This window comes from Silurus aristotelis (genome assembly GCF_946808225.1).
Source record: "Silurus aristotelis genome assembly, chromosome: 11".
Taxonomy (NCBI): Eukaryota; Metazoa; Chordata; class Actinopteri; order Siluriformes; family Siluridae; genus Silurus; species Silurus aristotelis.
Genome location: NC_139584.1, coordinates 7,348,114 through 7,373,844, shown reverse-complemented (window position 1 = coordinate 7,373,844; position 25,731 = coordinate 7,348,114). Strand labels below are relative to the sequence as shown.

At 37.2% G+C, this 25,731-nt stretch overlaps 2 protein-coding genes across 7 annotated transcripts in view; both read right to left on the bottom strand.

Moving 5' to 3' along the window:
* Positions 1 to 97: 97 nt before the first annotated feature.
* Positions 98 to 8,617, bottom strand: unc45b (unc-45 myosin chaperone B). Of its 2 annotated transcripts, none has more exons than XM_083555337.1 (20): positions 8,464 to 8,617; positions 7,698 to 7,868; positions 7,576 to 7,612; positions 7,302 to 7,477; positions 7,028 to 7,117; positions 6,755 to 6,922; positions 6,457 to 6,622; positions 5,698 to 5,868; positions 5,436 to 5,607; positions 5,050 to 5,350; positions 4,176 to 4,270; positions 3,903 to 4,044; positions 3,590 to 3,730; positions 2,809 to 2,936; positions 2,629 to 2,695; positions 2,422 to 2,535; positions 1,773 to 1,888; positions 1,567 to 1,684; positions 1,293 to 1,448; positions 98 to 1,118 (listed from the first exon to the last, which is right to left on the bottom strand). In XM_083555337.1, exons 2-20 carry the CDS (start codon positions 7,866 to 7,868, stop codon positions 855 to 857), a joined length of 2,793 nt encoding a protein of 930 aa, XP_083411463.1. In that variant the 5' UTR covers positions 8,464 to 8,617; the 3' UTR covers positions 98 to 854. The 2 variants fall into 2 exon arrangements, with proteins under 2 accessions (XP_083411463.1, XP_083411464.1); XM_083555338.1 differs by having other exon boundaries at positions 8,201 to 8,595.
* A 2,850-nt stretch (positions 8,618 to 11,467) lies between these two features.
* The window catches only part of pip5k1bb (phosphatidylinositol-4-phosphate 5-kinase, type I, beta b), a 46,495-nt gene continuing 32,231 nt past the window's right edge, over positions 11,468 to 25,731 (bottom strand). For 4 of the 5 annotated variants that reach the window (XM_083555291.1, XM_083555293.1, XM_083555289.1 and 1 more), the window contains 9 exons: positions 22,126 to 22,322; positions 21,393 to 21,476; positions 20,258 to 20,306; positions 20,057 to 20,141; positions 18,873 to 19,028; positions 15,821 to 15,941; positions 13,185 to 13,302; positions 12,214 to 12,790; positions 11,468 to 11,970 (listed from right to left, as the gene is read on the bottom strand). In XM_083555291.1, coding sequence (XP_083411417.1) covers positions 12,788 to 12,790; positions 13,185 to 13,302; positions 15,821 to 15,941; positions 18,873 to 19,028; positions 20,057 to 20,141; positions 20,258 to 20,306; positions 21,393 to 21,476; positions 22,126 to 22,322 — 813 coding nt within the window. In that variant the 3' untranslated portion in view covers positions 11,468 to 11,970; positions 12,214 to 12,787. Of the gene's footprint in view, positions 11,971 to 12,209; positions 12,791 to 13,184; positions 13,303 to 15,820; positions 15,942 to 18,872; positions 19,029 to 20,056; positions 20,142 to 20,257; positions 20,307 to 21,392; positions 21,477 to 22,125; positions 22,323 to 25,731 lie in introns of all 5 variants that reach the window. The other variant, XM_083555292.1, reaches the window with a different exon arrangement.

The window sequence follows — 25,731 nt, the reverse complement described above, 5'->3', positions numbered from 1 at the left end:
CTGAACCGAACTGAACTGAACAGTACTGTAATAAACTGAACACAGAACTTCACGCTACTGTGTGTGCAGATGCAGTGAAAAAGATGCACAAACCACATTTGTTTTTGTCAAAAATCTGTATTTTTTTTCTCCAAATAAACATATAAGTCAAATACAGACCTACAATAAAAAAAATTAATAAAATAAAAGCAGTTAAAACAGTGAACAAAAAAAATCATGCAATACTGACACTTTCCAAGAAAGCAGAGCAGTGTCAGAGGCAGAGGCACGACCTTATGGCTGCCACAGGGTGCAGCTGCTATCCTAGAAATAGGTCTAACTTGATTGTTCTATTAGTCAATTATTGCAGAATTATGTCCAACTTTTGTAGCATTGAAGGCCAAAACCCTTATAGGCAATAGGAAAATGTATAGCAAACAACTATGGTAATGTTATGCAGCTAACTAAGGAACACATCAGAGATTTAGAAATATAAAAATGAACCATATATAATTCGCCCTTTAAATCGGCTTTAGAAAAACTAATCTTATTTTTTCAAGCTAACTTTTACCAAATTTTTCAGGAGATTTCCTTTTTTATCATTTTCTATAATCATAGGTCTGAAAGAATCTTCATCATATAATCAGAGACGGAGAACACAGTACAGAAGCATCTGCTATTAAATTCAGCCAAGAATGTATATCTTATGAGTATCTTATACAGTATGACAAATAATAATAATAAAAGATTGTTATAATATTGCCCCCGCACCCCTTTCCCAACCCATGTCTAAAAATCTATACACACCACTGCTCAAAAGCACACCATTCTGCCATTATTATAATTACAAATCTCAATGAACCAGTTTTCCTGTCTTATTGTGCGAAAGGCTTGATAAAGCCAAGATCCATGGCTTTGGACAGGCATGCACGTGCTGCATCAATTGCTTCTTGTTTTTTGGGATTGTCCTCCATTTTTGCGATGTAGGTAAGGATCTCCAGTATCTCAGTCTCCATTAGCTTCTTAGCCAACTCTGCATCAGCGTCCAGCATGTTAAAGATTATCACAATGCCTCGGTGCTGGACTTGAAGATTGTCATGGATACAGAGCCTCTGAAGGATCTCAAGCCACTGCTCAGTCTGCCATTTAAAAAGGTTAACAAAGATAAAGCAGAGCACTGAATCATCAAGTCTGTCACCCATGCATTTATGGTGTCTACATTTTACACAGTAGTTGACATTACCATTTGTATGTAATTTCTTTGCTCTAAATTGCTCAGTTATACTGTTAAGGTCATGGATCATCGTACATACCACTTTGGTCATCTTGACACATAGCTTCTTTTCAGCTGCCGTGATCATAGCCAATCCACCAGCTGCTGCTATCTGTAGTTTTTCGTCATCCTCACCACAAAGCAGTATGAGGAGCTTCAGCTTATCATTACCATCTTCCAGATATCTTTGCTGAACCTGTCAAGACAAGATCAAGCACTTTTCACTACTTTCTAGACGTGGTAGACATTTATTTTAGACAGCAGGTTAGATACAGGATTGATTACTGTCTGTCATACCAACCCCTCTTGCTCACCTCTTTACAACACACAAGATTGCACATGCACTGTGTAGCAGCCAGTTGGATTTGTTCATGCTCCTCAAACATGTAGTTTTCGATCTCTGGAAGGGCCTTTTCCTTCAGAATTTTCACTCTGAGACAAGGACAAAATAGAAATAGGGTTATTTAAAAAAAAAGGTCAGTATATATTTTTGTTAGAATTTGTAATGTACAGTACTCACCTAAGCTTGTCATTTAGTGCCGCCAAATTAGTGAGACTCACTAATGACTCATAGTTCTGAATACCATCTCTTTCTGTGCTTAGCAGGGACACCAGTGGCCGCACAACTTCATATATCTGAGAGAAGGCGAGAGAAAAGCATTGATATTAAACATAATTTGAACCTAGGTACCTGTTTTGATTGCTATCAAGACTCTGCATGTTGCTATAGAGCAGTGGTTCTCAAACATTTTCTGCCATTGCCAACTTTAGAGGGGGTGGGTGGGGGGGGTATATTTTCAAGCCCCACCTGTCCTCTTTCACCCCAAAAATAGTAACGAATACTTCAAGTTGAAAAATGTCTAGTTTTTAAAATGTTACGTTTTATATCAATAACATTAAATAGCATCAAGTTTAAAAATAGAGAAAATAAGTGTAGTTGTGTTAGGTACCCCAACTGATGTTGTCTTAATTTATTTCCATTATTGACCTAATTGTTTCTTTGTTTTTTTGTGGTTGCTCTGAGTGCATGACATTTATTTTTAATAAAAAAAAATAGAAAGAATTACCACAAAAGGAACAGAAAATCTTTTTTATATGATTCCTGCCATTTATTGCGCCCCACCTGTCATGTCTCTATTCCCCACTAGAAGGGTTTAAAATGTTCTTACCCTCTCACCAGGGAAGGCAATCTCAGGGTTGGAGATGGCAGCAATCTTAGCCAGAGCATGGGAAGCTTTTATTTTACCAGTTTCTGTTCCCTCTAGGGCCAAAGGAATCAGAGCCTGTGCCAATCAAACACAAAAATCAAGAATCTTATTTGAACACATGGTTTATTTAAGCAGCATTAGACCCAACATTAGATATTTCTTCTATACCTTTCCACCACCGTGTGCGACAATGGTTCCACGATCTTTTGGATCATCAGCCAAAGCAAGAAACACCCTAATAATGAAAAAGTCAATTTTTACTTGTGTTGACTCTGGGTAAATGTATACTCATAGAGTATGTCAGATCAGTTCAAACCACAAGGGCAAAGCAAAGTTTTGAAACGATACCTCGCAAGCATTTCCTTGGTTTGATCAGTCAAAATTGAACTGTCTGCTTTGACCATAACAGCCAGTACTGATATCACTCCAGCTTTCAAGAGCTTTTTTACTCTCTTCTGAATGAAATCCTTCTTGTCCTGAAATTAAAATGTGTTATAATAGCACATATGCTAGGGGCATAATAGGACATCTGCATAGTGATCTGGGAAAACCTTTTGGATATCACTGTCTGTAAATTTGTGCATACAGCCAAATGGACAAATCTAAAAAATATTTAGCATAAATGATAAATAATAAACCTGGTGGTATAAACACAAAATATATCGATGACTATTGTGAAATCATCTGTGAAAAATGTGTTTGTATAGAATTCATGTCTTTATAATCTATACCCTTGTTAGCTTCATGTCATTCCTTTATAAGGTAATATCATACATTGATCAAGTTGTCATATTAAAACAGACATAAGGCTAAAAAATTCAGATAAAAAAAATATTCAAATAATGACTGTCAAAATCTCTGGATTACCCCTGAGCTAGAGTTAAACTATAATTTTAGAATGTAATTTTCTCCTTTTTGAACTTTAAAATGTGAACACTTGATTTGTGATTTAAATAAACATGAGAAACATTTCAGTTTAAGAAAAAGTGCAGTAGTCAGACTATAATGTACAGCACTGTGAATTATTTTCCCAGACCTCCATGCAAATGCACAGCATTATCAGTTTTTTATTTACGTAATTATCACAGCTACTTGGTCTTTTTAAACTGGCCTCAGGTGTGTTCATTACCTTTGGGTGCTGCTCAGGGACATGCTGCTTGGAGAATTTGGCCAGCTGCACCATCTCAGGAATGATCTCTTTCTTGTCGTAGCTATTAGTGCAGTTTACCAGTGTACAGGCAACAGCATACAGGATAGTTTTATCTGTGGACTATAAGAGGAAGATAAATTTATTACAGTAGAGTTTTAGATTTTAGATACACAACAGTGTACCATTCCGTCTAATGCATAAAGAACAATACAGTGTTATATTGGTCATCTTTGAAGTCATCTCATGTCTTCTATTTTGAAATAAACATTAAATGTTTTGAGTCCTATCCTACCTTGGCAAGCTCAAACATGGCCATCATTGCTGGCTCATCTTCAACAAAATCATCTTTCACATCAGCATCATTGGTCAGGTACGCTAAACCCTCGATCGCCCATTTTCTTGAGCGAACGTCAAGAGTGGGGTTGCACAACCACCTGAAATCAAGTGTTTGATAATGTCGAATCATTATTAAGCTTCAAAACATGCTTTATAAAAGTATTATTTACTAAAATCATGTTTATTGCTGAAGAACTACACTGGTATTTCCTGAAAGCAGGGCACTTACTTTCTGCACTGCTTGGCCAGTTTTTCAGTGGAGCCCTCAGCGAACTGTCTCATGCTATAATCGTCACCTCCAGCAGAGCCCAGTTTACACAAACCCTGCAGAGAATAGAATGCACAATTATCAGTCAGATTATGTTTATTTAGCATTTATTGGTTTAATAGATTGCACTCTGTGATTACATAAGCAATAATTTGTGAAAATGTATGTGTTGTATAGAAATGGTGATTATATAATTGTGCCTATAGTCTATAATAAAACATAGAAAGGAATAACGCCTGTATTGGTATGTGCTCTTATGCAAAACTAATCAATTATGATGTGGCCTGACAAAGCAACCTGTACTGCTTTATTCCTTGCATACCCCAGGGCTAACCATTTTAATTTATTGAGGTGCCAGGTTTAAGGGTGCTAATCCTAACCCTAACATGACATTTTGATGACTGAAATTTTATCCATGGATCTGAAAGTGCATTAAACAAATTAGTTCCTAATTTCATTGACGTTAGAACAGCTAAAAACTGTAATCTTTTCTTCTGTAGCCTTTCTTTTTCCTAGAATAAGTCTTGTTTTCTTTTATTAAACACAGCTTATCATGTTATGGTGTGAGAATACATTAAATTACAGGTGTTACAAAATACCAACACTGGAGACTCCTTCCAAAAATTCTAAATAACACCTGACCATATTGTTTTAAACATAAATACAAATAAATGCTAATAAATAGAACCAGTGCATTAATTAAAAACCGTGCAGCTGAACTACTGTTTAGGAATTGCTATGCTCTGACTGATCCAAATTGAGCATGTTGTATATTATTGGTACAAAGTACATATCTGACCAAAGATCATTTCAGAAGTTCAGAAAGCAGATTTACCACAAGTGATCTGATCTTGATCTTCTCGTTTTTGGTTTTCTTGTAGATGTCCTTAAGCAAAGACACTCCATTAGTGATGATGAAAGAAGCTCTGCTCATTTTGGTGGAGGCATGAATGAGAGCTTCGATGGCTACAAGCTGATCAACCTCCCGCTCAGAACCACACAGTGCAACCATCATCTCCATTACTCCTTGCCGACCTACAAGCATGTTTCCCACTTCATAGGGACCCTGCATCAGGCCTGACAAAATGTTCATGGCATAGATATTTTTGTCCATGTCATTGGGATCAAATTTGCTCCTGTGGACAGATTTACAAGTTGGTTAAGTGACCTGACTGAAAGCTCATATTCATGACAATATAATTCACAATGTATTCAACTGACTTGATGTATTCATCACAGATGTCTCTGTAGTTTTCTCTCTCAGGATCACATCGCAAGTCATCATAAAGCTTGTTAAGAAGCACACTGGCAATAAGCTGTGTATTATCAGTCAAGGGCAACTGATCAGGCAGCTCAGGCACCTGACCACACACTTTCAGAATCTTCTTTAGGCCTGGGATGGAGATTTAACATAGACATATTAAGACCGAAACATTCGCTTTCTATTCACATGATCCAGATCACTTTATCATGTAGTACTAACCATGGTCGATTGTAAATAAGGACCTGGAGTTGTCCGACTCTTTCTTGGACTTTCTGGGCACGTTTCTACTAAGCAGGTTAAGTGCCTGGTCTCGTCCATGTCCTGACACTTTCTTATTGACAAGCATGTCCAGCAGTTTGAGAAGAATAGTCTTCAAGTCCTTGCTTGAGTCTTGAGGACAAACAGTAAAAAAAAAAGGGAAATTCACATTTTATTGATCATACTGCACCTTATATGGTTCAGTGTCAGGAAAATCAGCAGACAGCAAAGTTTCATTAAACCTCCACCACCATCTTAGGCTAAATCATAAAAAAGCTTAATAATGACATTTCAAGAAACACTCAGGGGCAGGATTATGAAAAATAATCCCAAATAAGGAAACAAATAAAAACAAATAGTCATCTTAAATGAAATAAAGTTACAAATGTTAAAGTTATAGTTACATTCTAAATGGGCATTAATGTAATTAGAGGGTGTTTTAGCTAAATTATTAATTTCTTATCATAGAGTTCTTGACATCCCTATCTTTTATCCTTTAAGATAATGATTACTGATTTTCTCTGGAAACCATATTTTACACACATATGTATGGAAGTCTTATCTTATGACAGGTGTGATATGCATAAGATGCTAATAGTATGCATTTTTATAAGATGTAGCTAAATTATAGTATAGTAATGGAATACAGTTAAATAATAACTTTACAGAGCCACCGTCAATGACTAAAATACATAAGCAAATATTTTCATTATTTTTTACCAAGCACAATGGCCTCCTCTTTGCCATAAACCCTGTTGTCTGCTCCAGACAGGGAGTCATAGATGGCCTGAAATAAGTTGCACGCTGCTAGAACAATCTCCTCATTTTCCATGGCCATTATGCTACACAGCTTGTCAATTCCTACCATGTGGATGATGGCAGTGGCCTGTATATACAAAAAAAACAACATGATTAACCTCAAAGATACTAATTTATTATTATTATAATCACTCTTAAATATTAGGTCTTATATTGGTGTCTTAGGTGTCTCCCTGGCTACATGTCCTGCATTACTTACCCTTGCTCGGTGGCCTGTACACATTCCAGAGAAGGTCCGAATGGCAGCCAGAATCATCTCAATATTTGCAGTCTCAATGAGTTGCAAAAGCAAAGTCACTCCATTATTCTGGAAGATTCTCTCTGAGCCGGCATCTTCTCGAGCCAGGACAATCAGATTATTAGCTGCCTGAAGACCAACCATAATGAATTACAGTTCAAAGAAACAAATTCAAATAAATCTTATTATCTATAGGTGAAGGTATGATGGTCCAAGAAAAACATAGTTTCCCACCTTTTCTTTCTTATCTTTATCTGCTTCATCACTCAGCAAGATATCAAACATATTCTGCACTCTGGAGTCTGTGGAGAAGGTGGTCTTCAGCTGTGGAGAAAATAATGTTGTCATATCATACATTTAAAAAAAAAAAAAAGATTCTCAATATGTTAACTTCATAAAACACAAAAATTGCATTCAGAAGAATGTCCATATTCCAATTGTTGATATACGACAAAAGTGTGATTAGTTTAGTTTAGTTTTTGACATCTAGCATATAAGGAAGTCTCACCTTTTGTTGGATCTCAGTTCCGAGTCTCCTGAGAGTCTCAAGAAAAGTCTTGTTTTTAGGTTCCAGTGTTGCACATCTCTGGACATCCTTAAAAGCCATATCTAGTTTTCCCAGTTTTTCTAATGCTTGACATCTTCTGTAAAGAGCTTTGATATCAGAAGCATCCGCATCTATGGCTGCAGCAACAAAACAAAACATAACAAAGACAAATAATGTAAGAATCTTAGCATATTCATATTTTTATTTAAAATTTTGCCATAGCTCAATTTATTACCTTTGGAGGCATCTGAAGCAGCATTGATATAATTTTCCTAACATACAAAACACAAGATTAGTTATCTAAAACAGGTAAAATATTTATCAGTGAAGGGTTGTCATCGAAATACTGTCAAATACCTTCTTTAGGAAACAGGCAGATCTGTTTCTGTAGATGACAGCCTGGGAATTCTTGTCCTTGCAGGCTTTGAGAGCTTTTGTGTAGCACTCAATAGCTTTGTCAGTCTCTCCTGCCTGGAAGTGCATGTTACCTTCATCTTTCAGCTGGACTGGGTCTCCCATCTCTCCCATCTGAATGCATGAAGACAGGTTTTCAATGGTATATTTTTCTGTATTCTTAAATATACCTTGATATATCTGGCTATACATCCACCTTGATATATCTGGCTAATATTAAAATAAACCAATTCACCAAAAAACAAAAAAACAAAACCTTTATTACATTTAAAAGTATATCAAAAAACATTTGCTACATGCACAATATAAATTGCATAGATATATAAAACATTTGTAAGCATGTATTAAAATCTTTTCATTCAAACCTGTCAGTTCCAAAAACATGCAGAAAATTGTAAATAATAAATTATACAATATATATACTATGTTGCACTCACACTACTTACCTTTTGCTTCTGTTTCTTAACTGTTTTTAGCAAATGGCCAGACACCCCTGTTATCTCAAACTTTAAATGTCCATACCCTCATGCCATATATGGGCAAAACTTTGGCCTCCTGGAGGCTTTACTGTCACACAATGTTAAGGTAAAGCCAGTAATGTCTATTATCCAAAAGATAAGCTATCATCCTAATGCTCCATATCAGTCACCACATATAAAACAAATAAAAACTATTCCAGTTTGTGGAAAACATTAATTTACTCACATACCGTTACTTTTATGGTGTCTGTAGTTTCCTGTAGTTAGTGTCAATTCAGCAATGGCTGACCATGTGCTCTCTTGCAGCTCTCTTTAGGCACTTTTACTCTTAGAGCAACAGACCACCAAGTTGCATTTATATTTATCTCTATGTGACTGATACACAACTGGGATGGAGACCTAAACCATCCATCACTGGGGGAGACCACAGCAAATATCATACAGCCCATTTGTCAAGAAACCTCAGCTTTGAACTTCTAGCACTGCTTCCATTTGTTCTGAAGTACATAAAGAAATTAAAGCACAAGACAATCAAAATATTGTGATAATTAATGTTTCGAAAAAGCAAAATGGTGACTACGCAAACCCCTATTGAGTGAGAAATGGAGCGTTCCAGATATGGTCTATTTAGGGTGTAGGTGTGACAGCTGAGCAATCAGGAGCACATGCTATTACCCCTTTAGTGATGGGGGGGGGGGGGAGCAAGGGTGGGGGTGCGGCTTGTGACAGCTGGGACACTCTCGTAGTTTCCATAACCTGTGAGAGCTCACTGGTGAGGAAGTTGTCCAAGTGGGGGAAGGTCCTGATGCCTACAACAGTGTAGTCCACAAGATTCTAGAAAAATCATGACGATCTTGTCCATTGCAACAGATATTGTTTACACATCCTAAATAATATTTGAATTAGTTTACTCTGGTATCATTGGAATCACCTGAATGATTGCCATCTGAGTATTTCTGAGAATCAAGATCTTTGAAATACTGAACCATTCTCCTTTTCCGTTATTCCTGTTATTATATATAAATATATATATATATATATATATATATATATATATATATATATATATATATATATATATATATATATATATATATATATATATATACAGTGCCTTGCGAAAGTATTCCGCCCCCTTGAACTTTGCAACCTTTTGCCACATTTCAGGCTACAAACATAAAGATATAAAACTGTAATTTTTTGTGAAGAATCAACAAGTGGGACACAATCATGAAGTGGAACGAAATTTATTGGATATTTCAAACTTTTTTAACAAATAAAAAACTGAAAAATTGGGCGTGCAAAATTATTCAGCCCCCTTAAATTAATACTTTGCAGAGCCACCTTTTGCTGCGATTACAGCTGTAAGTCGCTTGGGGGATGTCTCTATCAGTTTTGCACATCGAGAGACTAAAATTTTTGCCCATTCCTCCGTGCAAAACAGCTCGAGCTCAGTGAGGTTGGATGGAGAGCATTTGTGAACAGCAGTTTTTTAGTTCTTTTCACAGATTCTCGATTGGATTCAGGTCTGGACTTTGACTTGGCCATTCTAACACCTGGATATGTTTATTTGTGAACCATTCCATTGTAGATTTTGCTTTATGTTTTGGATCATTGTCTTGTTGGAAGACAAATCTCTGTCCCAGTCTCAGGTCTTTTGCAGACTCATCAGGTTTTCTTCCAGAATGGTCCTGTATTTGGCTCCATCCATCTTCCCATCAATATACATACAGTGGTGTGAAAAAGTGTTTGCCCTCTTCCTGATTTCTTTTTTTTTGCATGTTTGTCACACTTTAATGTTTAAAATCATCAAACTAATATATTATTAATATTATAATATTATAATATATTAATATTTATATATTAAGAAGTTGTTAACAAGCTGTTGAGAAGTACCAAGAAAATTGTGTCTTGCCTACATCTTGCCTACATTGTGTCTTGCCCACACGCAAGCATGGTGGTGGTAGTTTATCATTAGATCACAGGACATGGTTCCAGAAATTCTTGCCCTTGGACAGGTTGTCTTCAGCAAACTGTTTGTGGGCTTTCTTGTGAGCCAGTTTCAGAATAGGTTCCCTTCTGGGATGACAGCCATGCAAACCGACATGTTGCGGTGTGCGGCGTATGGACTGAGCACTGACAAACGGACCTTCTGGCAGCACTCATGCATCTGTTTTTTGAAGCCAGCTTCTGCACCTGACGCACAGCACCAGGACTTGACTTCTTTGATCAACCCTTGAGGCCTGATCCAACTGAAACCCATCTTAGAAAACATTTGTATGACCCTGGCCACTGCCACTGCCACGGCCTATGCCATCTTTGTGGAGAGCAACAATTCAAATTCTCAAATCCTCAAAGAGTCTTTGCCATGAAGTGCTATGTTGAACATCCAGTAGTCAGTATGAGAGAATTGTATTCAAAGCACCTCATTTTAACTGCTTTAATACACGATACACAAATTTGTATGGTCCTGTCAAGCTAACAAAAACATGGACATGATGAATAGACAAATAGGCTTTGCATGGTTACACTTTTATTGTACTAAATGTACTTTATATGTACTAAAATGGTTGCTGAAATGTAAGAGTTTTACTTTTGTAAGATACTTTACAGTATATATATATCTGTTGGATCGGACCACATGGGCCAGCCCTTACTTCCCACCTGTATCAATGAGCATTGGCTGCCCATGACCCTGTCACCGGGTCACAGCCGTTCCTTCGTTGGACCACTTTTGATAGATACTGGGAAGACACAAGAGCCCAGTCCATCACAATTTGGCCTTTGTCAAACTCAATCAAATCCTTACGCATGCTTATTTTCCTGCTTTTAACACATCAAATTTGAGGACAAAATGTTCACTTGCTGCCTAATATATCCCATCCACTAACAGGTGCCATAATGAACAGATAGCTAGCGTTATTCACTCACTGGTCATGGTGTTATAATGTCATAATGTTATGTGTCCTCTTAAATTCTTTATTATACTTTTTTAACATTAAAATCTGTTTAAACTGCTTGCTGCTTTTTACTATCCCATGTCATGTCATGCTCTGTCAGGTCAGTAGCTCGAGCTGGTGCAGGTCAGGAGCTTGACTCATAGCAACTGCGTGGATATTTGTTATAATTCCATAACAGGTGACTGGGTAAACAGAGATAGTTATAAAACTTAGCTTTATTAATGAGGTCACACAGAAGCAGATTCATGATGCAAGTAAAAATTCATGACCCAGCTTGTACAATATACAGTGTTTATTGAAAGCAGTTTCATAAATTACTCTACAAAGGTGCAATAATGATATTCAAAAGACTATTCTTTGTACGGATCACAAGTTAAGCAATTGTCTGTGTAAAACAGAAGTACGCTGTCAAATAATATAAAGCTCGTAACAGGATGCTTCAATATGAATTATATCTCCTAACGGAACAGATGCACAAATATAAATGACTCCTCACCCGTCACAAAATATTCTCTGTGGAGCTTAACTATCAAAATTCCTTCATTCTGGAACGTCTACTGCACACAAACTCACACATTTACATGTTTAAATTGAAGTATGGCATACTAGCATATAACGTAGGACTGATAGTATTTCTTGACTTATCATCAAACCATCTCTGCCTATAGAATAAACATGTAAGCCATTTTTTTGGTGTTATAAATAAATAAAAAAAAGGACAAATTGTGTTATTCAAATTCAACTGAGTATATCATTTATTTTCTCTGACATACTAAACTTTCTTTTCGGCTTCTCCCGTTAGGGGTCGCCACAGCGGATCCTCCGCACGTTTTTGATTTGGCACATGTTTTACGCTGGATGCCCTTCCTAACGCAACCCTCCCCAATTTATCCGGGCTTGGGACCGGCACTAAGAGTGGCTGGGGATGGTTCCCTGACCGGGATTCGAACCCGGGTCGCAGCGGTGGGAGCGCTGCATCTTAACCACTAGACCACCAGGGGACCTTTTTCTCTGACATACTAAAGTCCTTTTTAATTGTTTATGAAAAACTAAACATTCAGAATTGAACTACTTTGTAATCTAGTCTACTAGATATCACAGCGATATAAACAAAGGCAATCATCTCTGTATGACACTTTTGCATTTTAAACCCCGACAATGAGCAGTAATTTTTCAGTAATCAAGTCGTGAACGATTTGCTGTTTGTGTGCTGCTTGAGTGCAAAAGAGCTAAAAATCTGCAAACACACGAAAAACGTTCGAAACAAAGCGGTCCTTGCCCTGTAAGAAGCCTGATTTTGTTTTCCACAATAAGTCAGACAAGCATTACTTGATGATTGGAGATACGTTGGCCCTAGGCTGCAGATTCTGGCCTCTTTGCAGCCATAAAACACCATCTCTACTGCTGTAATGTCATGGCAAACATAAAACATCTCTTATCCTTTCCTGTTGTCCATGATCATGGCTGAGGTCCAGTCTTTCATCAATAGCAGTCAGTTCTGTCAAGATCCTACTGTGTATCCTGGACAAGTCATGTCCAGAGTGCGTGATGAAAAGTGACAAGGAAGACATAATGAGCATCACAATCAGCCTCCTTACTGCAAAACGAAAAACAAAACAATATGGTATAGAATAATTTAAATTATTAAATTTTGTACATTTCCATGTGGGTAATACATAAACATGCAGGTAATATGAAGTTAAATTTTTAAGAGATAAGTTTAAAACGCATTCATGGACTCATATAGTTAATAAAAGTTTTCAAAATCAGATTTTGGACTGGTAACCATGAGTTTGGCTAACCAATATAAATGCACAGCAACTTCTTTTGAGATTTGGGTACAGAACATGTCTTGATGTTTATACTTTAAGAATCTTAAGGCAATTTGTCTTTCACTGAGAAACTTATAAATACCGCAATATCTTGAATCTTAACTTGTTCAGAAATGCAACACTTCAGTGCTCTGACAATCGAGCAGAAAATACACTTACAAAGTAAACATCCAGCACTGAGCCGTCGTCTCGGTCCATGTCCACTGTGCTTTGCTCAGACGTCAGACAGATGGCGCTGTCCTCCAGCCTGAAGTTTGAGTACGAGTTGTTGGGATATCTGAGACACACACCAGGGTGAAACATTAGCATAAAAAAAACAGAGCCATAATGATGAATAATATTCCATATTCCAAAAGCAACAAAAGTACCAATGGTAGCATCATTGAAAACCAAAATCCAAAAACTTAAATGGGCTGGTCAATGACATCAGCAAAATATCACATATTTAATAGCTCTAAAATGTAATAGCTCTAAAACGTATTACTGTTTCCTAGTTTTCAGTATTACACAGAGGGATGACAGATTAATGGGAAAAATTATGGTTTTAGTGTTAGTTATAATGTTATATCGGTAGGAGAATGCTGAGGATGGAGCCGCCAGGAAGAAGAAAAAGAGGAAGACCAAGGAGGAGGTTTATGGATGTGGTGAGGGAAGGCATGCTGGTAGTTGGGTTGAAAGAGGCAGATGTAGAGTACAGGGGGGTATGGAGACGGATGATCCGCTTTGGCGACCTCTAATGGGAGAAGCCGAAAGAAGAAGAAGAAATGTTATCTATAATGTATAGGGAATTATTTAGTTTATTTACTTTTGCCTGAATTTACTCCATTTGTTGTCTAAGAGTGAAGAATCACTGCAAATGAAAATTAGTTTATCATATGTGAGGATCTTTCCAGACACCAAATCTTAATCCAACTAAACAACTAACATTCTGGAGTGACATATGTAAGCAAAGGTGCACTGAAGCTTAACACCCTAATGAGACATGTTGTGCTAAGACATGTTTTTCCCCTTAAATGTGTCACCTGCCTGTGTGTCACATGACAATGTCACCTGTGTCAGCTGAGGTATGTGCTTTTTTTTATTGCCTGCACCTAGAGACCTTTTTACTTCTTGGACTTAGAATTGTGTTCCTGCAAGAAGTTGTCATCGAGGCTGTTCATTAACCAGGTCTGTCCTGGACCAATTTGTTGTTGGCCAGAAAATAAGTACACACCAACACTTTTAGAAATCACCCGTTCTACTGTACATAATAAACAAAGTTATTGGTGCTGATCTGGATTAATGGATTCATTTAGGTAATCGAGATCAGTTGCTAGATTACGAAATGGTTGAAAACATTTCTAGTCAGTAAACATATTAATTGTTAATGTGCTTATTTTTATTCATTATTATTATTATTATTATTATTATTATTATTATTATTATTATTATTTATTAATTATTCAATTGTTTTGTTAAGGAATATAGTAACATTTAGTGGTATTATATCCTGGCCACTTTGCAAACCTTTCATTGTGCATTGTTATAATAAATAGAACATGTTGATTCTTTTATATATAAGATGCATAGTAAGAGAGAGAGATAGAGAGAAAGAGAGAGAGAGAGAGAGAGAGAGAGAAAGAGAGAGAGAGAGAGACAGAGAGAGTAAAATAAAGTAAAATAGAGGCTATCTAGGGGATAGACTGTTAACAGCTGTAATAATCTAACTTATAACAGATATAAACTTGTATTATGCATATTCTCCAATCAAAAGAATATTAATCATTGGCAATTGCGTTTTTTAAGTGGAAAAAAAACACTAATGCATTTTGGAAAACAATGAACTTCAGGCTTGTAACAGTAACCCTGCTTTGCACTCAGCTACGTTACCTGACCCTGATGACTATTACAAAGTTGTGTTTCATTTACTTTGCTTTCTAAAATGAGCTGAAGCAGTAAGCACGTCAGAAGTGATGGTTTATGCATCTAAAATCCATCGCAAATATGTACCAACGAATCAGTAAAATTGTCCCAGGTCAAAATACACCACTGTGCATATATTTACAGAGCAGCTACAGACTGCAGTGGGATAATAGCGCTTGATTTATGTTTATTTTTCCTACTTATGTGTGCTGTTTGACCAAAAGAAAAAAGAAAACATTAAAGTAACCTTGTATTCACCTCTGCCCCTGAATGGATCATGCATACAGATCGACACCATGTTATTATAATCCAGACTGTCGCCTCGTCCATAAAAACAATATAATCCTCTCATTGTATTGTGTAAGTGGACAAGGTGACAGGTGACAATGGAAGTGTACCTGTTTACCACAGCTGCCATACAATCGCGGTGGTAGTTGCCTTAGTGCTAAATGCCATCTTTTGTAACATTCTCTTTCACGTTATTGTTAGGTCTCTTAGGTTGCTAATGAAATATTCAGGTGGTGTTTTGATACCAAACTTCCCGGTAAACAGGTGTGTGTCGAACAGCAAACCACAATGCGTATATCGAGTGTGACTGATGAGACTCAGTGAACAGAGAACATCCAGAGGACTAGAGGGTTGTAGTCCGGAAATACTGCTTGCTATCTCCATCACAGTTAAATATAGGCCTCTTGGAGACAGGCCAGATGACTGAAGTGGCAGCAGTGAGGCTAGGGTGGGAACTCGGCAGGTGTGTGTGGTGGCTCAAGGTATTTAAGTGATATGGCATGTCTGCATGCTTGGGCAACATGTGTATGTGTGTGTGTGTGTGTGTGTGTGTGTGTGTGTGTGTGTGTGTATGTATAAGTGGGTGTAGGTTTCTAGGGCATTACCGATAGTTTGGTCTGGCAGGCAGGTATCTGTCGCTAACGTACATAGGAGTGGCCATTGAAGAAGGCTCACCATAGGTGGTTGTGTTCGAGACTAGGTCGGGCTGCCGATAAGAAGCAAACCCTGCGGGGAAATAAATGAAGAGAAAAAGTCGCATTATTTATAATGTTCTATAATTACATTGTCAGAAATACACAGTCAGTTAATGATTCATAGATATAATGCAGCTGAGAAATCTTTGTGACTTTCCAATTAATATTATTAGAAATCAGTGGATCACTCTAATTAGACTCGTTTCAGAAAACATATATATAAGTTGACATCAATTGTCTACAAAAGCTACAAAAATAACATTAAAAAAATTCTACAATGTCAATTCTGAAATTTGCATATTTTTTTTACTTGTATAGGCTAAAATATTTTTTTTCTGCTTATCTCTATAAAAATGAACAATTATAATTATAGAATTAAAATGTTTAAAAATGACAAACTTTGTTCTCCATTAATTATTTTTAATTAATTTTATCCTTTTAGTCCGTATGGCTTTAGTGTAAGATTTAATACTGCTGCGAATCTGTTTGCCCTTCTCACTTATTTACTAAGTCATATAACTGAGCCTCACCCATGTCTCTGAACGTATTCTAATGGCTTCATTGAGCAACACTGCATGCAAATGACATGCATTGTATACATAGTTAGGCTAGGCTGAAAGTGCAAAGGTCGTAATTAGGGCTGTGGAGTTTCGGTTTAGAGTTCTTCTTTCGGTCCTTCGGCTCACATAGCAACAATTTTCTGCACTTAATAGAAGAAAATAATCTTATCATCTTATGCAATCCACTAAAGCAGCACCAGAAACCGCACCCAGATTTACTATACCCACCTTATGTTTGGGAATGGGGGAAAAAAAAACTTTTTCCTGAAGGTTAGAGATGATACATTGGCATATATATATATATATATATATATATATATATATATATATATATATATATATATATATATATATATATATATACACACACACACAGTGAGGAAAATAAGTATTTGAACACCCTGCTCTTTTGCAAGTTCTCCCACTTAGAAATCATGGAGGGGTCTGAAATTGTCATCATAGGTGCACTGTGAGAGACATAATCTAAAAAAAAAAAATCCAGAAATCACAATTTATGCTTTTTTAACTATTTATTTGTATGATACAGATGCAAATAAGTATTTGAACACCTGAGAAAGTCAATGTTAATATTTGGTACAGTAGCCTTTGTTTGCAGTTACAGAGGTCAAACGTTTCCTGTAGTTTTTCACCAGGTTTGCACACACTGCAGGAGGGATTTTGGCCCACTCCTCCACACAGATCTTCTCTAGATCAGTCAGGTTTCTGGCCGGTCGCTGAGAAACACGGAGTTTGAGCTCTCTATTGGGTTTAGGTCTGGAGACTGGCTAGGCCATGCCAGAACCTTGATATGCTTCTTACAGAGCCACTCCTTGGTTATCCTGGCTGTGTGCTTCGGGTCATTGTCATGTTGGAAGACCCAGCCTCGACCAATCTTCAATGCTCTTACTGAGGGAAGGAGGTTGTTCCCCAAAATCTCGCAATACATGGCCCGGTCATCCTCTCCTTAATACGGTGCGGTCGCCCTGTCCCATGTGAAGAAAAACACCCCCAAAGCATGATGCTACCACCCCCATGCTTCACAGTAGGGATGGTGTTCTTGGGATGGTACTCATCATTCTTCTTCCTCCAAACATGTTTAGTGGAATTATGACCCAAAAGTTATATTTTGGTCTCATCTGACCACATGACTTTCTCCCATGACTCCTCTGGATCATCCAAATGGTCATTGGCAAACTTAAGACGTGCCTGGACATGTGCTGGTTTAAGCAGGGGAACCTTCCGTGACATGCATGATTTCAAACCATGACGTCTTAGTGTATTACCAACAGTAACCTTGGAAACGGTGGTCCCAGCTCTTTTCAGGTCATTGACCAGCTCCTCCCGTGTAGTTCTGGGCTGATTTCTCACCTTCCTTAGGATCATTGAGACCCCACGAGGTAAGATCTTACATGAAGCCCCAGTCCGAGGAAGATTGACAGTCATGTTTAGCTTCTTCCATTTTCTAATGATTTCTCCAACAGTGGACCTTTTTTCACCAAGCTGCTTGGCAATTTCCCCGTAGCCCTTTTCAACCTTGTGGAGGTTTACAATTTTGTCTCTAGTGTCTTTGGACAGCTCTTTGGTCTTGGCCATGTTAGTAGTTGGATTCTTACTGATTGTATGTGGTGGACAGGTGTCTTTATGCAGCTAACGACCTCAAACAGGTGCATCTAATTTAGGATAATAAATGTAGTGGAGGTGGAAATTTTAAAGGCAGACTAACAGGTCTATGAGGGTCAGAATTCTAGCTGATAGACAGGTGTTCAAATGCTTATTTGACGCTGTATCATACAAATAAATAGTTTAAAAATCATATATTGTGATTTGTGGATTTTGTTTTTAGATTGTGTCTCTCACAGTGGACATGCACCTACGATGACAATTTCAGACCCCTCCATGATTTCTAAGTGGGAGAACTTGCAAAATAGCAGGGTGTTCAAATACTTATTTTCCTCACTGTATATATATGTTGCTATTTGTTGTAGGATCTGATCCAATATGTGTATTTTAATACCCCATACTCCATATTTTTGGCATCAACCTCATATTGAGACAGCGAAGCACACTGGTCTCTTCCAAAAAATATTTGCAAATAATTTGTTCATATTTTTAATGTACCAAACCCATTAACTCATTGGTCCTGAAAGTAGGGCCCATGCTTTTATAATAATTTTACAATAACCTGAATATTGCTAAATACTAAGTAATAAATTAGGGTCCCAAGCCCGGATAAATGGGTAGGGTTGCGTTAGGAAGGGCATCCAGCGTAAAAACGTGCCAAATCAAACATGCGGATGGTCCGCTGTGGCGACCCCTAACCGGAAAAGCCGAAAGGAAGTTTTTTTACTAAGTAATAAATTAGCCTGTTAAATGTTTAAACTCATATTGATAAGTTTGCTCACCATGCACCTCCAGACTGGCAAGACTGCGGGCTGTCACTAGTCTCTCAACCCTGTCCTCTGCTCGTTCCTCCCTGTGTGGGGACAGCAGCTCCTGAGAGGAAGATTTTATAGGGACTATGGAGTTGCGCACTCGCTTAGAGGGAGAATATCGGTTTGCTGATAGAAAAAAAAAAAACAGTGAAAAGGAATCAGTCAGGAAAGAGAATAGAAAAGAAATGAAGGCAGAAGATTTGATTTTCATTAATTATATTCAAAAAGTTACCACTCTAAATTAATTTCACTATATAACAATCCTTTGTCCTTTGTCATGTACATAAAATAAATTATGGAAAAAAAACTGTTTAGGATGTCTCAGTGCATGGAAAAGAAGCTAATATTGGCATGGAAATGAAAACCTAGGTCATTTGACTTGAGAAAAATTTACATATACTACAGGTGTTAAAAGACTTTTTAAGGAAGTCCAGCAAAGCTGTGGAAGATAATAGCTGTGCCCAGGTCAGTGTAAGCTTTACTTTTTTATAAACAGTACAATGAAAAAACATTAGGTAAAGTGAAAATGCTTTCAGGTATAATTTCTATAAAGAAGTCCCAAATCAAATCAACTTGTGTTATTAATCTTTTTTTCCTGAAACAAAATCTCGTACAATTCTATAAAACACATTTTTTATTAAAATAGCTTCTAGGATTTATAAATAATGTGCTTCTGGTGAAATATATGTATGGTTTTTATATATGTAATGTTTTTAAAGCAGCTAAACCCCACTTCAGCCAAAAACATTTTTTTTTTGGCTGTGTCAGAATTCAGCCACAACAACTGCTGACAAATGTAATTTTTTTAGAACTACATAAAGTAGAAAATGGCAATATTTTACTTTGTAAAGTGAAAATATTAGACTAAGAAATAGAATGCAAGTATTTGTTTGCTGTAACTTCCTTCTGTCAACTTCCTTTTCTGCAGAAAGCTTAAAAGCTTTAACAACTATTTATACAAGTCTACAGAATGCGTTAAAAATAAATTATTTGCATGTTTTGTATACAGGTTAGTTGTGTTTTTAAGTAAACACGTATACTAATTATGTGACCTGTTACAATGCAGTCGGAAAATAGTGTTGCCATTTTTAAATGCAGCTCTAAAATTGGGCAGGTGCTACAGAAATTTCACGAAACACTCGCCAGACACTTACTCTGGATTTTCCGGAAGACTCTGGTACTCATAAATTTGAGAAACCTGTTTGCATAGAAGCTCGGCCTGTGAACTGACACCGTATCCTATGAATTTGAAAAGGAGAGAGATTTGATCAGGAGAACTGATTTCATATTACAGATATCAATGAGATGAGGCCTGTTCATACAGAGACAAGCCGATGTATAGTCTATCAACTTACACCATCGTAGACAAGTGCTTTCCAAGAGTGCTCCAGCTTCTTGATAAACCTTAGTGGAAAGAGCAGAGAGAGTTTGGCACAGAATGGGTTTACGTAAAATATTAGAAAAACAAGCCCTTCTTTCTGAGCTGCATACACCCAGTGAGTAAATAGCCAGTGAGTCATCAGCATTGTCACGTAAGGAATAAAACAAGACATGCTGTTATAGGAAAATAACCAACAACATGGTGGTGTGTAGTGATGTGACCTCCTGACATAAAAAAACATGTACTGTTACACCTCTCAAGTTAAATATTTTCTAATTACAGCAGATCCTGAAGTAATCCATTCCTCTTATATCACAGCAACTTGGCAAATAATTAGCATTGTTATTTTTTTCTTTATTTGAATACATACAGTGTTGTAGATTGCCATTATTTCTACAATAATACATTGATAAATGTACCTGGCTACAAGATTTTCCTCATGATATTATTAAAGTAGGGCACATTATACTTAGCCAATGTTCTTTTTATGGCTTACAGTATATCAGCTGTACAGAGCTGTTCCCTCACCACCTTACTTTGTTTTTCTGACTCTCTTTAACATGACTGTCCTATAAAGTATGATTTTTGCCTGAGGAAGTCCTTCCAAAAGTGTTAAATAAATGTCTCCACACAGAAAACATTTCTAAATACCACTATATCAATAATTATCAATAGAGAATCCACCAAAAAAGTTCCTGTGTGAATTGTTGCTAACCATAAATCACATTAAAATACACCTTGCAGCTGGAGTTATTGTCAGAACTGTTATTATGGAAAATGTATGAACACCTCCAACAGTATTATGGCAGAATGTACTGAAATATAGTAAAGTCTATATCACTCAAACAATTCAAAGCTTAAAAGGACTGGGAATTATTATAGGCTCTGGGTTGAGGAACAAAGTACAATTTGGAAAGTTTTATTAATCCTTATTAAAAGACCTGAATATATCAGTGTGTTGTGCTTATTCATAGGCTTTCACATAGTCACTATTTTTGTACTAGGACACTCTGTGCTTTTTTATTCATTGTAATTATGTTCAGTGCTGTTTTTTTGGTGTTAAACAGACAGACAGTGTTAAAGTGCAGCGCAGAACGCTGTGTCCTTACCTGTATGACTGCAGGATGTCAATTATGCCCAGGAAAATCAACAGCTTCTCACCCCTGTTGGTTCTGGCTGGGATGCCACCCATTCTACAGAAAACAATACATCGATCAATATACTTTATATTGATTATTTTAAAAATACTCATAGAAATATATCACATGTAAGAAGGTTAGATAGTACACATTGAAATAATAATTTCCAGACAGAGCAAGGCCTAAATTAAATTAAAAGATTTTCCTATGTAAATGTATGCATATTTTACAAACCAAAAGATTTAAATACCAATACCAAATAAATAAATACTTAATACCACAACAAAATATTGCCTTTTGTTTCCTTTATGTAATTTTCAGTGTAAAACCGAACAAAAATCTATACATTTATTAATCATTCTGAGAAATTCCTCTGTTAGTTTCTCAAAAGATGGATAGGAAACCTGAATACAGGCCCTAAATAACTCTAGAGATTTTTGGAGTGAAAAAATTTAGTTTCTAAAGTTAATAAAGGTAAAAAAGTTAGGCAAGTTTGGCATGACATGACTGTGCCTAGTGGGTGGGGCTTAAAACCTATCTAATCTATGATTGACAAAATTCACTTATTAATGGAAAAAAACATACATTTTGTAGCCCAGTTTCATGCATGCCTCCGTGTATGATATATGTATATTAAGCTTGGTGTATCTGTGCCCTGTATCTGTGCCCTGTATTTTCATAGAGTCTTCTAACAACAACTCACGTGTTATCTGTTGTCACAACCTCTGCTGCCTTGCCATCCCCCTGGATGGACTCCATGGCGGTGGAGTAGAGTACCCTCTGTCCTACAGGACGCCTGCCGTCTCCTCCACTACCTTCTGCTTCTCTATGGCTGTGTGTATCCAGCACGTGTATGCCCAGGAGCAAACTATAATCCATGATCTTAAAGCTCTCCAAAACCTACACACACATCCATATACATACATCTGTTTACCACAATGCTAATTGGCCAATTAATTCTAATCAACAACATATAGAATCAGATGTAGGTCAGAAGACAGTTAGAAATGTATGAGTCAAAGTAACACTACATGAAGCAATCACCCAATACTCTGGAAGAGGAAGACATGAGGGGCACTCTGTCATGGTTAAAATAATATGCTGAGAGGGTCAAATGGTTGTTTCTCTGCAGTGAGATCAGCAAAAAAAACTGAGGGGGGAAGATAAGAAAAACTAAAACACCCAAGACAGGAAAGCAAGACATTTCCTTGCTATAAATCCATGGTCAAACAAGGCAATGATGACTGTGTGCACACTAAGAGTGCACCAAGTTTGTTTCTGGATATGAATATCCGGCTCAAAGACACTGAGAGAGAAAGCAAATGACGTCTGTTTATTTGGCCTGAGTTATGTATTAATAAAGAGAACAGAATGACCTTCTTCCTGACTAAAGCGCTTTCTCTAAGACGTTTTCACATGAACAAAGTTTTATATAATCCTGCCGAATGAGCAAAAATGCATGAAGGACACAGCTTTGTTTTTGCCCAATCACTAAATTGTCTAGAAAGATGACATGTAGATAGGTATAACAAATTAAAACTCAGAATCAATGTCTGTAATTGGGACAAGGGGAAAAAAATCTAAGGTGCACTATTTTGAACAAATAGTGAGGAAACTATTGCAGGAAATACCACTTGATGGACTTTCATAAATAACCCAGTGAAGATAAACAAAAATGATAAATAATTATCACAATCCACAGTCAAGGAAATACATTTACTAGTAATGCTATTACTCGTGTAACAAGAACATAAACATTGCCTTCAGTTCAGGTCTATGCACAGAAATTGTGCTATAAAAGATGAGCATAGAAAGTCAGATGTGACCCAAAGCTAAATCTCTAGGTTTTACATTTGCTTTTGCCAGATGTGGGTGTGGCCTTAACTTTTTTTTTTGCATTAAATATTTAATCCTACACTGAAAACACCAGAAAAATGTTAGCGGTAAAAATGCTAGCTCAGATCAACAATTCAACATATACAGTGAGGAAAATAAGTATTTGAACACCCTGCTATTTTGCAAGTTCTCCCACTTAGAAATCATGGAGGGGTCTGAAATTGTCATCGTAGGTGCATGTCCACTGTGAGAGACATAATCTAAAAAAAAAAAATCCAGAAATCACAATGTATGATTTTTTAACTATTTATTTGTATGATACAGCTGCAAATAAGTATTTGAACACCTGTCTATCAGCTAGAATTCTGACCCTCAAAGACCTGTTAGTCTGCCTTTAAAATGTCCACCTCCACTACATTTATTATCCTAAATTAGATGCACCTGCTTGAGGTCGTCAGCTGCATAAAGACACCTGTCCACCCCATACAATTAGTACGAATCCAACTACTAACATGGCCAAGACCAAAGAGCTGTCCAAAGACACTAGAGACAAAATTGTACACCTCCACAAGGCTGGAAAGGGCTACGGGGAAATTGCCAAGCAGCTTGGTGAACAAAGGTCCACTGTTGGAGCAATCATTAGAAAATGGAAGAAGCTAAACATGACTGTCTCGGACTGGGGCTCCATGCAAGATCTCACCTCGTGGGGTCTGAATGATCCTAAGGAAGGTGAGAAATCAGCCCAGAACTACAAGGGAGGAGCTGGTCAATGACCTGAAAAGAGCTGGGACCACCGTTTCCAAGGTTACTTTTGGTAATACACTAAGACGTCATGGTTTGAAATCATGCATGGCACGGAAGGTTCCCCTGCTTAAACCAGCACATGTCCAGGCACGTCTTAAGTTTGCCAATGACCATTTGGATGATCCAGAGGAGTCATGGGAGAAAGTCATGTGGTCAGATGAGACCAAAATAGAACTTTTGGGTCATAATTCCACTAAACGTGTTTGGAGGAAGAAGAATGATGAGTACCACCCCAAGAACACCATCCCTACTGTGAAGCATGGGGGTGGTAGCATTATGCCTTGGGGGTGTTTTTCTGCACATGGGACAGGGCGACTGCACTGTATTAAGGAGAGGATGACCGGGGCCATGTATTGCGAGATTTTGGGGAACAACCTCCTTCCCTTAGTTAGAGCATTGAAGATGGGTCGAAGCTGGGTCTTTCAACATGACAATGACCCGAAGCACACAGCCAGGATAACCAAGGAGTGGCTCTGTAAGAAGCATATCAAGGTTCTGGCGTGGCCTAGCCAGTCTCCAGACCTAAACCCAATAGAGAATCTTTGGAGGGAGCTCAAACTCCGTGTTTCTCAGCGACAGGCCAGAAACCTGACTGATTTAGAGAAGATCTGTGTGGAGGAGTGGGCCTAAATCCCTCCTGCATTGTGTGTAAACCTGGTGAAAAACTACAGGAAACATTTAACCTCTGTAATTGCAAACAAAGGCTACTGTACCAAATATTAACATTGACTTTCTCAGGTGTTCAAATACTTATTTGCAGCTGTATCATACAAATAAATAGTTAAAAAATCATACATTGTGATTTCTGGATATTTTTTTTTTAGATTATGTCTCTCACAGTGGACATGCACCTACGATGACAATTTCAGACCCCTCCATGATTTCTAAATGGGAGAACTTGCAAAATAGCAGGGTGTTCAAATACTTATTTTCCTCACTGTATACCACTCGATTGCATGATGTTCTTTAGAGAAATGTGCAGAACTCTTTGTACTATTCCTGACTGTATTACTTCTATTTCAAACAGGTTTGATTTCCAAAAAATATATGCCAACTAGTAATCCTTTAAAGTTTAAATCAGGTACTGATAAATGAATGAGGCGAAGGTTTACCACCAGTACAAGTGAATTCGGTGTTTGAAAAACCTCCACTATTACTGCATTGGCAGAAATTTTGCTTAGTCACACTGCTTTGTTAAAATGTACAAAACCAGTCACTTTGCATAACACATCAAATGGCCTTATCCACCAAAGCCACTTCCTAAGTTTTCTATATGTGACGAACGACAGACAGAAAATGTTTAGTAGCCAACACCAATTTCTGTTTAAAAAAACCCCAACCAATTACTTAAAATTTGGATATGCTGTGTTAGGCCCTCTTTTTTTTCCATTGTACTAGGAACAGAGAAAGGTGGTGAGCAAGGCTAATATCTGCTTTGCATGGCCTTTATGTTCCTGTCTTTTGAATATGCCCATGCTGCTTTGCATCCCATCTGTGGTGTCCATGTTTCTTCAACAAAAGGGTGTGTCAGGGATTCATAGTAAATTATACTTAATTTTATTTGTTATAGTTTAAGGCAAGGATATTTATACTATTCCACTTAAGGCCATAAATTCAAACCTGTTGTTGATGTTGCCATTAAATAGTGATCGGTTGCTAAGTCAGTTTG

What these genes read in the sequence shown, in the direction of transcription:
- unc45b (XM_083555337.1), bottom strand. Translation starts at nt 7,868, where the DNA reads ATGGGAGAGATGGGAGACCCAGTCCAGCTGAAAGATGAAGGTAACATG. An exon ending in TCAAGATCAGATCACTTGTG is followed by an intron (nt 4,271 to 5,049) that starts GTAAATCTGCTT and finishes TATTCTCTGCAG; the next exon opens with GGTTTGTGTAAACTGGGCTC. An exon ending in CCATGTTTGAGCTTGCCAAG is followed by an intron (nt 3,731 to 3,902) that starts GTAGGATAGGAC and finishes TTCCTCTTATAG; the next exon opens with TCCACAGATAAAACTATCCT.